The sequence below is a fragment of the Anolis sagrei genome, chromosome 2, assembly GCF_037176765.1.
Source record: "Anolis sagrei isolate rAnoSag1 chromosome 2, rAnoSag1.mat, whole genome shotgun sequence".
In the NCBI taxonomy this organism is placed as follows: Eukaryota; Metazoa; Chordata; class Lepidosauria; order Squamata; family Dactyloidae; genus Anolis; species Anolis sagrei.
In genome coordinates, this window is record NC_090022.1 from 136,129,233 (window position 1) to 136,145,836 (window position 16,604).

The 16,604-nt window shown below is 41.2% G+C and overlaps 1 protein-coding gene across 2 annotated transcripts in view; it reads right to left on the minus strand.

The window, feature by feature from the left end:
• Positions 1-5,154: 5,154 nt before the first annotated feature.
• LOC132768391 (keratin, type II cytoskeletal 80-like) overlaps positions 5,155-16,604 on the minus strand; it is a 42,428-nt gene continuing 30,978 nt past the window's right edge. Inside the window, exons 5-10 of one of the 2 annotated variants that reach the window (XM_060764210.2) lie at positions 13,363-13,530; positions 12,564-12,689; positions 11,605-11,825; positions 10,771-10,826; positions 10,422-10,544; positions 5,155-6,346 (exon numbers count right to left, since the gene is read on the minus strand). In XM_060764210.2, the coding sequence (XP_060620193.2) occupies positions 6,249-6,346; positions 10,422-10,544; positions 10,771-10,826; positions 11,605-11,825; positions 12,564-12,689; positions 13,363-13,530 (792 nt within the window). In that variant the 3' untranslated portion in view covers positions 5,155-6,248. Of the gene's footprint in view, positions 10,545-10,770; positions 10,827-11,604; positions 11,826-12,563; positions 12,690-13,362; positions 13,531-16,604 lie in introns of both variants that reach the window. The other variant, XM_060764209.2, reaches the window with a different exon arrangement.

Genomic DNA, 16,604 nt, shown 5'->3' on the forward strand with positions numbered 1-16,604 from the left:
TGGTCAAACATTTGGAGGCTCATCTCTTGATTAAGCACATATCTTGCAACAAATCATTCCTTGAAACCAGCCTGTTTCCCAATGGAAATTTTGTTGGAAGTTGACCATAGAGCCATGCTGAAGGACCTACAGATTTCTAGAAAGGTGTTCCCTCAAGTTGAAAAAAAGTGGGGGGGGGGGTTCCTACTCATTTTCAACTTTTTTTTCCTTAGCTCCAGTGACTTTAGAGGACCAATTGCATTAATTTGTTGAAGTGCAGCTTTACATTCTCCCTTTTTTGTCTTTCTTTCACAAGCTTTGGAGCCTCATCCCTCCATTTATACAGAAGTAATTCAAAGCTTACTCACTAATTCCTTGGTGTCTTCATCCCTCCTTGCCACCCCCACACACACCCCATGTACTTCTTCACTCTTTCATTTCAGGAAGCAGCTCTTCACCAGACAAGCTCTGCATTGTTCTCAGGTTGAAAGCAGGGATTTCCCTTTCTCAGGCCTAGAGGGTGCTGTTGACACATATGTGAATGATCCCAAAGAGTGAGCCATGCAAAGGGAGAGCGCCATACCTTCTACAAGGTGTACTGTGCATTTATGCTACAGAAGAAAGAAAATAATAGCTTCGAGTCTTAGGGCCCTTCCACACAGCCATAAAATTGAGAATATCAAAGCAGATAATCCACAATATCAGCTTTGAACTGGGTTATCTGAGTCCACACTGCCATATAATCCAGTTCAATGTGGATTTTATAGAGCTGTGTGGAGGGGACCTCAGTCTTTCCCCTCCTCCCCCTCCCTCCACCTATTTGCTGGGGGCATACAGTTGCAGATAATTTTCCTAGTACTATTTGAAATTACTGGTGTGGTAGTCTTAACATATCTATCAGGCAGCAGTGCAAGGCAAGCTAAACAGAATGGGTATGAGAAAGAGGCAGTAATTGTCATTCAACCATTGCAAGTTATAGACACATAATATCTGCTGAGGTCTGCCTCTGGGGCTGATGGCCCATCCCAGTGCCATGGATTCAAAAATCCAAGGGTGATCAAGATCCATTATACAACAATATAGTAGGGCTGGGCAACCATGGAAAATTTTGTTTCTAAACTCGATTCGTTTTTAGGGGGGTTTAGCGTTTTGTTTTTTAAAAGAATTCCGATTTTTTTTAAAAAAAAGGTTCAATATTTACGAAATTTCGGAAATTACAAAACAATTTCGAAACAATAACGAATCGATTCGTTAATGGCGGACGCGATTGCGCAATACGCTAAAAAACCCTCCAAATGGGACAGGGGGAACTTCTGAAGCTTCCCTCTCCCTCTGTTGTTGACTGTTGGTGTGATAATTTATTTTTTTATCACTGATAAAACAAACAACAACTATAAAACTTGCACCAGACATACGGAAATAATAACGAAATAATAACGAAACAATTTTGAAACAATTACGAAATAAATTTTAAAAATTCGTTTCGATTTTTAGTTGCTCCTGAATGGTTCAATATCGGATCGTAAGCCACTTTAAATACGAATTACTAACGAATTACGAAATTAACGAACGAAACCGCCCAGCCCTACAATATAGTAAAATAGTGTCCTTTGTATAAAATGGCAAAATCAAGATTTTCTTTTGGGTATACACACACACACTCAACCCATGGATTGTTGAATCAGAGCATGGAAATGGCTGACTATGCAAACCAGGCAAATGAATGTGTGGTGTAGCTCTCCAGGACAGCCAGAAGCAAAGAGAAAGGTTGGAGTCTTCTTTACCAGTTCAGTTGTTTGTACTGAAGGGAACTTTTAGGAGGTGAAATATTTAATGCAGAAGTACTACTGAAGAAAATTGCCTTCTTATCTGTTGATCTTCAAAGTCTGGGTCTTGTTTCTCCTTTGCTTCCAGTTACCATTTGTAGCATTTGTCATGCTGGGTGCTTCTGAATGTCTTTATTTTTAATGAGAGTTTTCCGCTACCCCTTGCTGCTTCTTCCTTCATATCCCTGGACATGGACAAGGCAGAGCTCAGCATTTGATGTTGTGTGTATACCCACATAGGCACAGTTGGAATGTGTTGTGAGCCCCACATACAGACACATGGGACCAGGCATGTAGCCAGGGGGGGGGCTCGGGGGGCTTCAGCCCCCCCCCCCGAAATTCTCATGGTGGTTCGCGAAAAGGCCTCACTGGTGCATTATTTAAACTGTTATGTTTATTCATATCATGATCTGATCACCATACTCAATATATCCCATATGCATGGGGGTATTGGGGTAATGATACAAAAGGTTTGCTAGGCTAGACCCTCTTTCACTCAGACTCAGCCCCCCCCGAAACTCAGCCCCCCCCCAACCCCCCCCCCCCCCTGAAAATTTTTTAGCCCCCCCCCCCCCCGAAATGAAATCCTGGCTACGGGCCTGCATGGGACTCAAGCTGCAGAAATCAGGCCTTCCCAGTATGGAGAGGTAGCTTTGCTTCCAACATGAAGTATCCCCAGATGTTGAGTTTTATTTACCTTATCTTTCTGGTCCAAGTAAATGTTAGCTGTTCTATGGGAAGGATTTTGGGTGAAGGTAATTCGGAGTGTTGTAAAAAAATTTAAAAAAAAAAGTAAAATTGTCCAAGCATACTATTCTCTCTTATGAAGAGACCTTTTAAACCTGTTCATGAGGTAGACTATCTCACCTTCCCTGGGACAGAATGCAGCCTATCCAATGCAAGTTCCTTGTTGGCTCAAAGCCTTTCCCAGAAGCTCGGAAATACTGCCAAATACTTGGAAGAATGGAAAGCTGTGTTTCCAGAGCAACCTCTCTTGTTGTTTAGCCACAGTTGGAAATTCCCTAAAGAGAACACCAAAAGAGAAAAACACCACAAGTATGAAGGTGGTTCTTTGGTGAGTCAGACCTCTAAAGCCTCTTTGTATTTGCCCTTTTGGCCCTCTTGCCATTTGTCTCTAGTTGAACTTGACTACATTGTTTTTCTATCTGATACAATGATCTTCTCTTAGTAATGTCATCTGTTGTCTGCCCTCAGAGATGGCCCAAGACATTTTGCTGCTTGAGGCAAAGGACAAAATGGCACATGTCTCTTCTCCTGTTTGCGCAGAACCTGGCTGGGTGACCAATTTAATCTTATTCCAAGATTACCAATGGAATAGGGATCTACTACATATGAAGGCATAATACTAGTAAAAGAGGGTCCAAGGTAGGCTTTCTCTTTTAATAGCGGGGACTAGCCAAGGGTTCAAGGAAAACATAGGAGAGGAGGGCTGTCGTTGCTGTTACCAGGTTCTCTGGCCTGAAGCAATTGCTTCATTCTGTCTCAAGGTAGAGCTGGTTTTCTTTGCCCTTCTGAGAAATCTCCTGCATTCTGATGGCTACCCAGCTTTTCAATAACGACAACCCTACATCACAGTGCATACCTTAAAGGCAGCCCCAAAACATGTCTGTGGTATAAAATGAGATGTTGGGAGAATGACCAGCCTGGAGGAGTGGTGGGATTAATTGTCCACCCTTTTGAGAAGTTATTTAGCATTTTAAGACGAAGGTCTTCCCTTTTACAGGAACATAGGGCTGGTATACTATGCATGTCCAGATCAGAGATGTAAGCTGGGACAGGTCTGAAGATATACATCACCAATGTCCTATACATTACATATTCAGTTGGTTGTATGGCTTTCTGAACTGTGTGTCATTTCTGTTGGAGGAGACAAAGTTAAGACAGAGTTCTTAGGGCTGGAATGATTTCCCAAGGTTTAGCTGGGAAAGACCCAGTGACAAATGAGATTTGTCCCATGAAGAAATTCTTAGATAAAGTATAGCAAAGAGGAGTCAAACAAAAGGAGGCTTCCTCCATGCAGCCTTGAGTCATTGCAAGGGAAACGTTAGCTGGATACGTAATTATTTATGCCACCCAGTTTCCTGTATGAATGAACCATAGTAGGTGAAGCGGTCTACTCGCTTGGGTGTGGAGGTGGGAGGAGTTTATTTGTATGTAGTTACTGATACAGTTTAATGGGTGGAGACATATCCTTGATGTGGGAAGAGGATTTGATGAATTTGCTTCTTGTCAGTCCTCTGAAATATGGAAGTGAAAAAGAAACATACAAATCTGAAAGCCTTTGAAATAGTTACATAAATAAGGCAAAATGAACATTTTTTTAAAAAAAAACTATGTTAAATGATACAATGTAGATCACCATAAAATTCAGGTAGTCAAGTGACCTGTTTGTCTGAAAGTACAGTTGGCCCTTTGTGCCTACAGAATCTGTATTCATTTATTCGACCACCCATGACTTGAAAATACTTTTTTCAACACTGAAAATAAGCAAAGATCAATTTGGCTATTTTATATAAGGGCACTGTTTTATTATGCCATTATATATAAAGAGTGTTGAATATTCATGGACTCTGGTATCTACAGGAGGTCCTGGAACCAAAGCCCAAGGATCCAGTGTACCTCTAGAGGTGTAAGTGATATTTTGCATAATCTTGCATAGAATATATATGCTCCTTGAAACAAGAAACACCTAGCACAGAAATATATGGTATATTATAGTGGCCAACACATTTTGGTGCCTCAAATTATACTTCTGTATCTGAGAATATTTGACTGCTGATTCCAAAAATTGCACCAGTTTCCCCCTATCACTCTAGTTTTTGAGATGCAGGACATATGCCATCTACAATCACCATCTCCTCACCCATAGAAAATTATAATAACCATATCGAAAAAACTAGAGCTGAATTTTCTGAATCAGCTCCCTAAATAATTCCATGAACAGGCCTAAACATTAAGCCCCAAAGGAAAAAAATGGTTGGGCTGTGTTACAGTAGGCCATGTTGAATTACTCTGAACATAGAAATGTGTAGTTGCTTTAGATCAAGATGGGAATTTTGTGGCCCTCTAGAATTTGTTAAATGGTAAATGCCAACATTCCTCATTACACACTAGATAGGCTAGAGCTGATGGGAGTTACTGTACAACAACCTGTGGAAAAAGACTTAATTAGTGTAGATCAAAAGAGTTTTTTCAAACTTTTATGAAGAGCCATATTCCAGAATTCTCTTGATGGAGTGTAAGGGCAAATGCTTGCATCATAATCAAGAATAAATGACATTATTTTAAAATTATCAAGTATTTTATTATATATTAAGCTATGTATTGATACATTGTAGAGGAAACACGGTGGGGTGGGGGCGGGGGAGGATTTTGCCTTCAGGAGCACCAGACAAACTTACATGACAAACTTCACAGTGAATTGATAACAAGTAAGCTACATGAGAATAATGGGCCTGAAAACAATCATGGTCCAACTACTGCAGTGATTCTTAACCTTTGTTGGGATTAATACATCTTTTAAAAACTCAATCTGGTGTATTAGGTCTATAGAAAACTCAAACCTGGTTTTCTTTTCTTTGAGCAAACAGGATTGAGGACATGTCTTAGTAGGGGTGGAATCCAATATTTACATTCTTTTGACAATCCAGTGTTGGGACTAGCTTTAACAGATGGTTTTCCAGCATGCTTTAAAAACTACTAAACATGGTCATTTTACTTGTTCTATATCAACCTCTAATAGAAGGAGAGACCTATTACATATATGAAGAGCTTTTTTTAAAAAAAGATGTCTGGTTATATATGCATTCACCCATATTTACTGATCCCTTTAGCACAAAACTAATGAGAATTTCTAGTACTCTCATAAAATGGCAGCAAGGTTGCAAATAGTGCCTGCTGAATGCAAAGTCCAACCCCAAAGCAGAGAAATGCCACTTTAGTGTAGGATATAGGTTTATTAGCCAAAAAGGTGAGAAACTAAGCATTATGTCTGCAGGATTAAAATAACTTAAATATATATGCATTGTTTATTGTATTAAAACAACAAATACCAATAAATAATCCAGGAGAATAGCATCTAGCCTCACATTTCCTGCTTGTCTCTTATTATAACACCCAGTTTTTATTTGCAATGTGTACAATAGTGAGAAAATCTTCCCTTATGAAACAGATTAGCATAATGGTCTAGCAGTTGGTTGTGCATCAAAATCAGAAATGTCCCCTATATACAGTTTCTTTGAAGAACCTAACTGGGATGATTTCTTTGTTTTTGTGGCACTGGTTTCACATAACCTCTTCAAAGTCACAATTCATTTGCCTAAATATTTTTTTCTCCTGGCCCTTCTTTGTCTTGGGTGTATGTGGATCCTTTCCTTCACCCCCAGTTCCAAACAGAATGCAATCCTATGCAGGTTTGTGCATTTACTGATGAGCAGGTACCATTGAAGTCAGAAGATCTCTCTCCCAGTTAAGTATGCAGCCTTGGTTATCTTGACTTTCCAGCATTCTGTTGAACCACCCTGTGGGCAGAAGCGACACCAGGAAGAGTGTATACTATGTATCTACTCTTCCCCTATTCCCTAAAAAATCCAGGGATCTATGAGGAGCTTATTGCCTTAATAGCAGCCTTGGGAGAAACTAAAAGTATAGAAAGCCAAAAGAGCAGGTGGAAGTGGGCACAGCATGACAAAGTCTCCTTTACAAAGTTTATTTCCCCCCAGTGGACCAAAAAGAAACTAAAGAGAATTAAGTAGTTAGGTTAATAATCACATATACAGAACTACTAAGAACACAAAGGCTTCATCCAAGGGTGGTGACTTGTCACTAGAACTAAGCCGGAACAACTCACCTTTTAAGAGCAAATAGCAGTTGAAAAAAAATCTTCTCACTAATTTTTGGCACTACTTTTGAAAATGCTTACCTATTCCATTTGAAGTACCACATTGCTTTAACAATATATACTTTGCTTTAACAGTTATATATTTCAGTGACATTGCCAGATAGTCAGATTTGACTTTGTGGTAATGTCATCAGAATAGTGAAAGCAATATATATTCTACATATATATGGGCTTGACACAGTCCCATTCCTTGTGTAAGCCTTGATTGTTTTTAATAAATTCACCACCACCACTATCAACATACAGATAATTCTGATTGTCCACATAATGCTGCGGACCATGCTTGTTTACTTTGTGAATATTATAAAAAGTTTATAGGATCACCACATCCCATGACTGATGAAGGAATCCAACCAAGGATGCCCAAAGCAGCAAGAATAGACATAGCACTTTGCTTGTAACAAATTAAGCACTTTGCTTGTAACAAACTCATCCTTTGATTTGAATAGGGATTTAATATAAATAATCTTCCTGATTTAGAGCAAGTGTATCACTTTGCATTCATTCTATTTCACAGCAACTCTGAGACCCTCTTAATACTGTGCCACTGATGGAGATCAAAATGTAAGAAGCTGGCTTCTTAAAGCTTGTCCAGCCAACAGACACAAAACTGCAATAATATCATCTTCTAATCTAATCTAATCTAAGTCTTAGATCCTGAATGTTGGACTCATCAGCCTTTGAAAGTAAGAACACCTTTCACCTATGGCTATAATATTCTAGGAAAAAAGTATACATAACACCATCAGTTTTCTTAACTCAGGTAGACAGGCAAAATGATACACCTATTAACTCATACCACAAAAATAATCCTTTGTAGAGCATCACGCCACTTGCTTTCCCTAAAAAGAAAGCCTTGAATTATCTGCATATTAAAAGGCTGGATAAAAAGAAAAATATCCTTTTTATAATACTGGTCAAAAGACTATGCTGTTAGCTTATGTTTTCTTGCAATTAATCCCTGTAACATACCAATAGTTACACTATTAGTATTCACTACTATAGAGTATACTATCAGAAGGACTGAAGTTATCCTCTGTGCTTGATCCCACAAATCATGACAAAGAAGGTTCCATTGCCATATTCAAGTCTGCAAAAAGTCCTGCTTCCAACTGTTAACCTTGCTAATAGAAGGTTGAATGTGGACACCTATCTATGGTCTATGATCCTATGGATGGAGAGGGAATTCTATAAGAAGTTATTTTGATCTCATTGATGTGTACATGGGACACTCTACTCAATGGAGCTGGTCTCAACATAGTAGCATAGTTCACCAGATGGAGGATGGTGATCCTCATCTGAAGAAAACTCATAAACCATGCAGACAGGCTTTGGAGTTGCTGCCTCACCACTCTGGCTTCTCTCCACTAGATCTCCAGTTTCACCACTATGCAAAACATCTTCATCCATAGAAATGTGCAAATGTGAGACATCCTCAAATTGACAACTTCCCTCTGGTTCTCCACTGTAGCTTACATAGGGATTGTTCATGGAAGCCTCTCCACTGCTGCTGCTGCAGCTTGTTGAGAGACCAGCATCCGAAATAGTTCCCCTCTCACCACTCTGGCTTCCAGTTTCTGATGGCTTTTCACTTCCTGAGCTATAGCTTCTGCAAAAGCTACCTTCTGGAACAGCTTCAGACATATCACTTTCTGTTCTAGACATACAAGGGTGTGATTCAACTGCGCATCTATAGCTGTAGTTTCTAGAAAGTGGGCCCTCTGGAGAACTTTCATTATCCTTGCTACTGCTTCTAGAAGGACTAACCTCTGAAGCAACTCTGCTTATTTCACTGGCACTTCTAGAGACCCCAGTGGCTTTAAAGCTCTCGCTGTCTCCACTGTGGCTTCTAGAAAGGCTATGTTCCATAGTGCCTTCATTTTTTTTGTGGAGGAAAATGGGAGTAGATGTTTCCACAGGGCCTTCACTCTCATCACTCTGAGTCCTAGAAAAGTGACCTGCTGATATACCTCTACTTCTGGAAAGACAAGACTCTAGAACATCTACCTCTCTATGACTTTTTTCATCTACATATCTCCCACTTACATTGCTATCGCTTTCTTTGCTTTTATTGCTATTGCCTCTTACAAATCCTCCACTTCTGCTACTTTGGCTTCTGGAAAGACTGTCTTCTGAGATGTCTTTACTTCCAGCCCTGGGACTTCTGGACATGGCACTTTCTGAGACTCTTCTGCTTTCCTCCCTAGGAGTTGTAGAAACAGATGATTCTGCAAATCCTCCACTTCTATGACTATGACTTCTAGGAGCTGTAGCTTCTATGAAGTCATGACTGTCATCATTTGGGCTTTTAGAAAGGCGATCTTCACTTGTACCACTGTGAGCTCTAGCTAAAACACTTTCTGCAAAGTTTCTGCTTTTGTTGCTTTGACTTCTAGAAAAGCTACTCTCACTACTTTCACTTGCCGCACTGCGAATTTTTGATCTTGGTTCCTTTTGAACCTCTTGCTCAGCACTGCTTGAAGTTCTTATAAAAACACTGTCTGTTAGGTCTACACTTCTGATACTAGGTGTCCTAAAACTGCTCCCTTGTGAGGCTCCCCTACTTTCAATGCTACGATTTCTAGAAACACCTTCAATACTACTGACTCTGGAAACAACAGGCTCAGTGCCACAAAATTTATTTTCTTCTTTCTGACATCTAGAAAGGCTGCCTTCTAGTGACCTTTTACTTCTAGAAATGCCACCCACTGGAACCCCACCATCTTCGGCACTTCTGGTTTGGGAAACAACAGAATCAGTATATGATCCACTTCTACGATTGGCATGAGACTCATTTTTATCACTCTGGCTTCTAGAAAGGTGTCCCTCTGTAGACATGTCCCTGCTTATCCCAGATTGATTTCTAGAAATACTACCCACTGGGACTCCACCATCTTCAGCACTTCTGGATCTGGAAACAGTAGGCTCAGCATAATCTTCACTGCCACGAATGTCATTTTCATCACTCTGGCTTCTAGAAAGACCACCTTCTACATAGGATGTACTGCTACCGCTATTGCTTCCAAAAAAACTTCCCTCTGAGATAGCCTCACTTCCACCACTGTGAATTCTAGAAAGACTGCTGTCTGATTTGTCTTTGCCTCTGTTGCTTTGGCTCCTAGAAGCATTGCCCTGTGGAACATTGCTGCTTTCAGAGCTGAAGTCTCTAGTATGGGTAGTACCAGGAACAATATTACTTTCTCCACTTGGGCTTTTGGAAAAACTGGAGGGTGAACATCCTACACTTCTGTGGCTTTGGCTCCTTGAATAGTTGCTCTCTTGTGCACCATCACTTGTACCACTGTTGGTTCTGGTAAATACACTGTCAGTCAGACCTCCACTTCTGTTGCTTTGGCTTCTAGAAAGACAACCCTCTGAGATGCCTCTATTTCCACTATTTGGGCTTACAGAAAGTCTGTCTTCTAGATTATCCCCACTCTTGTTGCTATGAGTTTTGTAACTACCACTCCCATGGCTGTGACTTCTAGAAACACTGCTCTCTATGGTATCTTCAATATCTGCAAAATTTCCACTTTTATTGCTAGTGCTTCTGGAAGAACGACTCTCCAGGGTATCTCTGTGGCTGGCACTTCTAAATGCCTCTGAGACACTGCTACTCATACTGCTATGGCTTCTAGAAAGGCTACCATCTGCAGTACCCACACTTCTACTGCTATGGCTTCTAGACAAATCACCTCCTGAAACCACCCCAGTTCCACCACTCTGACATCTGGAAAGTCCACTTTCCAAACTGCTTCTACTGTGGCTCATCTTGTCTGTTGAATATGGGCTGGGTGTGCTGCTGAAATTTGGTGAAGCTGAAAAAGAAAAATAGAAGGAAATTAGCTGTATTTTGGTTGCAAACTTCACATCTTTTAATTTAGTGTTCCTATTTAAAAGGCATCCCATCTGAGCAGTCAATTCAAAATGGTATCCTCAATCACCCCATTAGAAAGACCTCTTGTTTCATTCACTTGTTTCATTTTTAATATGAAAGTTTTTTAGATAATCCAATGAATTTAAAAACAAAACAAAAAAACTTACAGAGCTTTGGAGTGGAATAGATTCTGCTAATAACTGCAGGTGGTGGGGACTCCATGCTGTGAGGAAAGAAAAAAACAACTTAAATAAGTTAAGTGGTACAATAAGAAGTTAGTCTTAAGAAAAATAACAGTTGTTATGATGAATAACTTGGAATCTGTAGTTCTCCCTGAGATCTTTGGTATCTTGAGAGCTTCCATTCTGAACGCTCTCCTCCCCCATTCCTTCCAGTTGTATTATTTGTAATGACAAAAGTTTTCATTAGGCCCTCCTCTTTCCCCATTTCCCAAAAAATACACTATCAGGGTTTGAATCCCTACTTAGCCATGAAATCCTACTGGGGGAAGTCAAATTCTCTTTGTTTCAAAGGAAGGCAAAGTCACGCACCCAAGGAAATCTTGCAAAGAAGCTCCAGTAATAGACTGTAGGTTCTCATAAGTCAGAAGCTACTTGAAGACAACAACAGCATGAACAACATAGGATACAACACAAGTGACAATAACCCAGCAAGAGTCCAATTGGATATTCAGAATACTGCACGAGTGCTGAGAATCCCAAGCATCCAAAAAACCTGTTCCCATGTTAATTAAAAGAAGGGGCTCCATGTGACTAAAGAGTGAATCAGAAATATCACATAGGTATTTGGCTCAGACCCTCACATCCAGCACCAATGCACATAGAATTCTGTGTAGTGGCCTCTATGTAGACCTAATGTGTCCAGGGAGACCTCCACTAACCTATTTTTTTCCTATATGAATTGACCTCTGCACATTTAGGCGAGAAGTTTCAGATCTGCCATTTGTTCATTTCAGAGAGGCTCCAAACCAGCTTACTCACCTGATCTCTTCACCTTCCATCAGCTTCCTATAGGTGAGAATCTCAATGTCCAAGGCCAGTTTGATGTTCATCAGCTCTTGATATTGTTTAACCAGCTGAGCCAAGTCCTGCTTAGCATTATGAAGGGCTTCCTCCAGTTTGGCCAGTTTTGCTTTAGCATCATTGAGGGCAGTTTCTCCTTGCAAGCCAACATCTTTGATGTTGTCCTCCAGACGCAGACACTACAGTAGACAGGGAAGCAACATGGAAGATGGGTGAGGACAATTTTTTGTTAGTCTGGTCTCTTCTTTTCCTCACTGCTTCACCTTTGACCCTGGTAAAAAGGCTGGATAAAGATATCAGAAATGGACTTGCTTTGGGAATATGAGTAGGTAGATAGGAGGGAAAAAAACTTATTTTACTGGGTCTTTTAACACCCCCCCCCCAACTCTGTCATTTCCAATATAATGGGCTAATCTGGTAGTTGTTTCCCAAGAATATTCCAATAAACATGTCACATGAAATCTGTTAATATGGAGAAGAAATGGGCTATAAAACCCCAAGCCACACTTCTGCCTGTGCCTTCCCATGGTGAAACAGAGGCTGTCAGCAATGCAAAAATACCTGAAGCAAAGCATCGGTGGAAGCATGAGCTTTGAGTGATTCCCTCTCACATCTAAATATTGACCGTAGTGACATATTACATTTTGCCCGCCATTTTCATTGTGGTAGACATGCACTGTAGCAGTCAGCTGCTCATAATGAAAATGATTCCATGATTAATTTTAACAGCTTCCGGTATGATAACCCTCATTTCAAATCCCCCATAATTCCCAGTGATGTTCTCAGAAAAAAGAAAAGTGTTCGCAATTTCATCTTTGAAGCAAGGACAGTGCATCTTCTATATGAAATTGTGCTTTGACATATGCTTTCCTGCTTTTTTTCTATTCAGGCTAACCTTCAAGTCAGCCATATCTTACCTGACTTTTTAAGGACAAAATGCAAGACCTCATTTTCTGGATCTGTATGTTTAACTCTGCAATTGCTCTCCGGTCATGAAGAAGATGGTCCCCATACTTAACTGAAAGCACCTCTCTTTCATTCAGCTGCAGAAAAGATAAAGAGCACATTACATTCTTATCAGCCAAAAACAAAAAACAAAAACCATAGTGGAATCAAGAGATGCAGGGTTCCAAATAACCACATTTCTAAGGAAAAATTGCAACCATGACTGTAGGCATTAATATAGAAGGAAATAGACATATGAGCACGAATGTGCAGCTTTTTAAGGCTTTAAGTAGTCTCCAGGATTTAGTACACGGAGAGCTAGAATAGTGGTTGGATAGACTGTGTCAGCTCTAGTTTCTTAGATATGGTTATTATGGTTGTCCATGAGTGAGCAGATAGCAACTGGTAGATAGCATGTATCTCATACATTAGAGCTGATAGGGAAAACTGGTGTCATATTTGGACCAGGCCTAACATTTAAGGCATCCAAATATGTGTTAGCTAGTGAAATCTGGACCAGCTTGTGCTAGCAGAGTCAAACTTCAAATACTAACTCAGATGATTCAGATAGTGTGAGAGGCAGAACATATAGTGCTGATTTACACATCCGTGAGATTTCACAAAAATAAAATGCCACACACATTTGTGCGTACTACCCCTTCTCTACTGTTGTAATATAATTGTGATGTCTTTTGCATCTTTCCATCAGGATGTATGTCCACCTTGCAAGAGTGTAGATTGGACAGTCCTCAGTGCCAAGTGGGTGCATACCTTGCTTCTGGTGAGCGCTTCTAATTCTTCCCAGCTCCTGATAGCCAGGGCTTCATACTGAGCTCTCACATCCTCCACAATCCTGTGTGGATCAGGGTTGTATCTGTTGTTGTCGATCCCCAGCACAACTGAAACATCCTTAACCTGTGACATCACTTCTTCAAGTTCCTAAATAAACAGGAGGGAAATACTGTGGTTGAGTTACAGCTTGCAGCTAAGAACCAGTGCCTGGAACTAATAACAATTAGCTTTTTAACATATATTGCCTCTCTAAATTATACAACAGCTCTGTAGAGTATATTGGTATTGTGCTAAACAGTGCTAAAGTTAGGTGAATCTTTAACTGATTGAGTGACTAAAGGTCAAAAGTGTTCACCAATGGTTGTACTTAAGCATGATGGGGTTCTGTCCAATAGTTATTTAGCTATGTAGACCTGCATGGTTGACAGCTGGACTAGATGGCCCTTATGGTCCCTTCTAACTCTTGAAATCCTATGATTCTATGTGGAAACCTCTGTGCAATCAAGGAACCTGAACTACATAAGGTTTTGCACTGTGTGGAGAGTTTTGAATGGAGAATTACATGTACTAGGGCTGTCTTTGTGAAGATATGTGCAGTGGAGCAGAAGCTGCATGGCAGTGTTATGTCACTGGAGGGAGGATTACTTGGAATAGTTCTTCCTTCCTCCCTGCCCTAATTCATTCAACTCAAGAGTTTGTTTTTTAACAGGAGACTTATTAATGCATCTGAATCCTTTTTCAGTTCTGTCTCTATTCTGTGGCCTACCACAAAGGGGGAAGTAAGCAAACCTGGTCTTCCTACCAACCTCTGATTCTTCTATTGCCAAATAGTAAGCAAAGCTTGCATCTGCAAAGCGGTTGCCTTGTCCTTTTTTTTCTTCCACCTCTTTTGTCTTTCATCTTAATTTTCTTTTATAACAACAAGCATCTCCCTGACCTCTGGAACATACCCATGTGGTGACTGAGCCTGTCAAGATGCAGAGGAAGGGCTCCCTGGCCAATCTAATGAATTCAGCTATAACTCAATGACTTTCAAAAGCATCATAATCCCAGTGAGTAAAACCACACACATCTGCTAGCATGACTGAGAGGCAGGCAAGACCTAACCTGAAAGATTTCAAAGCCAGATCACCTCCTTATTTTTTCCCTTAGTCTTATACTTCTTGAACCGTTGGCTTTCTACCATGCATGCCTGATTTAAGTAGAGTTATTCACCTCAAAAAAGGGGGAAATCAGTCAATTGTCTTATTTCTCTGGCCTTGTCAACCAGAGTCTTTCTGAGGTGTGCTTTTGTATCCCCTTTCAGCCTCTCCTTAGTCTCCTCCACACCTTACCTTCATGAAACAATTTAAAACTGTTTTCTTCTACTGATTCTTGCCTGACTGAGAAGGAACAAAGACCGGAGGTAGAGTACATACATAGTTTACCCATTGACAAAGAAAGATGCCTACCAACAAGTCAAGTCTGTAACTTATTACCTCTTCCATTAACATTTAATTCCTAGGTAAACAGGCAGGGCCCTTGCATTTAAACAAGCCTTCAGGGATCACTAGAGAGAGGTACAAGTGTATGCATGTGCATAAATTTGAAATATTCACAGAAACTGGGAAGTGGGATATGGTGACCCTGCAGGAACTAAGGGCAGTTCCAGACAAGGGAAAAGTCATTTTAAAAAACCAGGTCAGGCCGCACTTCTTTGTTCCATGCACTTCTTGGGGGGGGGGGGGGAGGGGGCTCCAGCATGGCACCCAGACATGAACAAAAAAAAAACCCCAGAAGAGCCTTAAAAAATACAATTAGTTATCCGGCTGGCATTTCCCTTCTGCTGGCCCTCTCCTGGCATGTAGAAATGATGTACCAGAAAAATTGGAGGTAGAAGCGATTTTCACCCCCCCCCCCCCCCTTGTTCTCCTGTTGCATCATTTCTATGTGCCACGAGAGGGCCGGCAGGTTTCTCACCTAATTGTGAGAAACCTTTGAAATTTCCACTCTTCCTTTCAACTGACCACATGACCTTATTGTGTTTTATTGAAAACTTGACCTGTGTTCTGATATATCAGTAGAGGCAAGATTTACAACTTTTGTACTGAAGAAGCACAGTTCCTCTGCCATCTCTGAATCCAAACCCAAAAAGAATATACAGTGTTCCCTAACTATTTTGTGGTTTGCTTTACGTGGACTCACTGTTTTGCTGGGTTTTTTAAAATGAATTTATTGGGGGCTGAGTCGGAGAAAGAGGAGGAGGAGGAGACCTCTCCTTGGACAGGCAGGGAGGAAGGGAAAGAGTGCGCTTGTCCAGCTGAGGCCTGCTGTTGCTACTGATGAGCTCTCCCTCTCTCCATCTCCCGGCCTGCCTCCCTGCCTGCACCACAAGGAGAACCAACTGGTCCCCAAAGAGGTGAGCAGGCCTGAGGCTGGAGGTCCAAAGGCACTGGAGGTGGAAAGGACAGCATCGGGAGGGTGAGGACCCGCACACCTCTTTGGGGACCAGCTGTTTCTCCTTGTGGTGCAGGAAGGCCAGAGGGAGAGGGAGAGGGGTTGAGAGCTCGTTAGCAGCAACAGCAGGCCTCAACTGGCAAGTGCACTCTTTCCCTTCCTCCCTGCCTGTCCAAGGGGCCACCAGAGCAGGAAGGAGGCAGGGGCATGCTTCCCATGTTCTCCTTTCCTCCCTGTCTGCCTGCCTGAGGGCCTGGTCTAGCCTTTCCTCAACAGCCTCACTTCAAAGCCCATCAAAGTCGATGAAGATTTAGGAATGAGGAAGAGGAGGATGAAAAGGAAGAGGAGTGGAGGGGGAGCCAGACATCCCTACATCACGGATTTTTACTTATTGCGGGTGTTCCTGGAACACAACACCCGCAATAAGTGAGGGAACACTGTAGTTACTTCTGCCTGCCTGCCTCCATTCTTCCATCTCTTAGTGTGATTCAACTTCCTACCTCTAGCCACATTTGCTAATCTTGTTTGAAGATCTTTTAGCAACATTCCAGGTGCAATGATTGCTATATAGTTTCCTCCATGTGCCAGAAAGCCATGGGTGCTGAAAACTCTTCATTACCCAAACTTCCTTTTATTTGATTTGATTCTATAGCAGAACAGGAGGAAGAGAAAGGAAGATCTTCCTCACTTCCTCTTTATTTCTGCCTTCTCCCACCTCTTTTCCAGGCCAACACCAACTGTAATGGGCTGAAGGGAGGTGAAGTTTGTGGCCATGTGAGTGACAG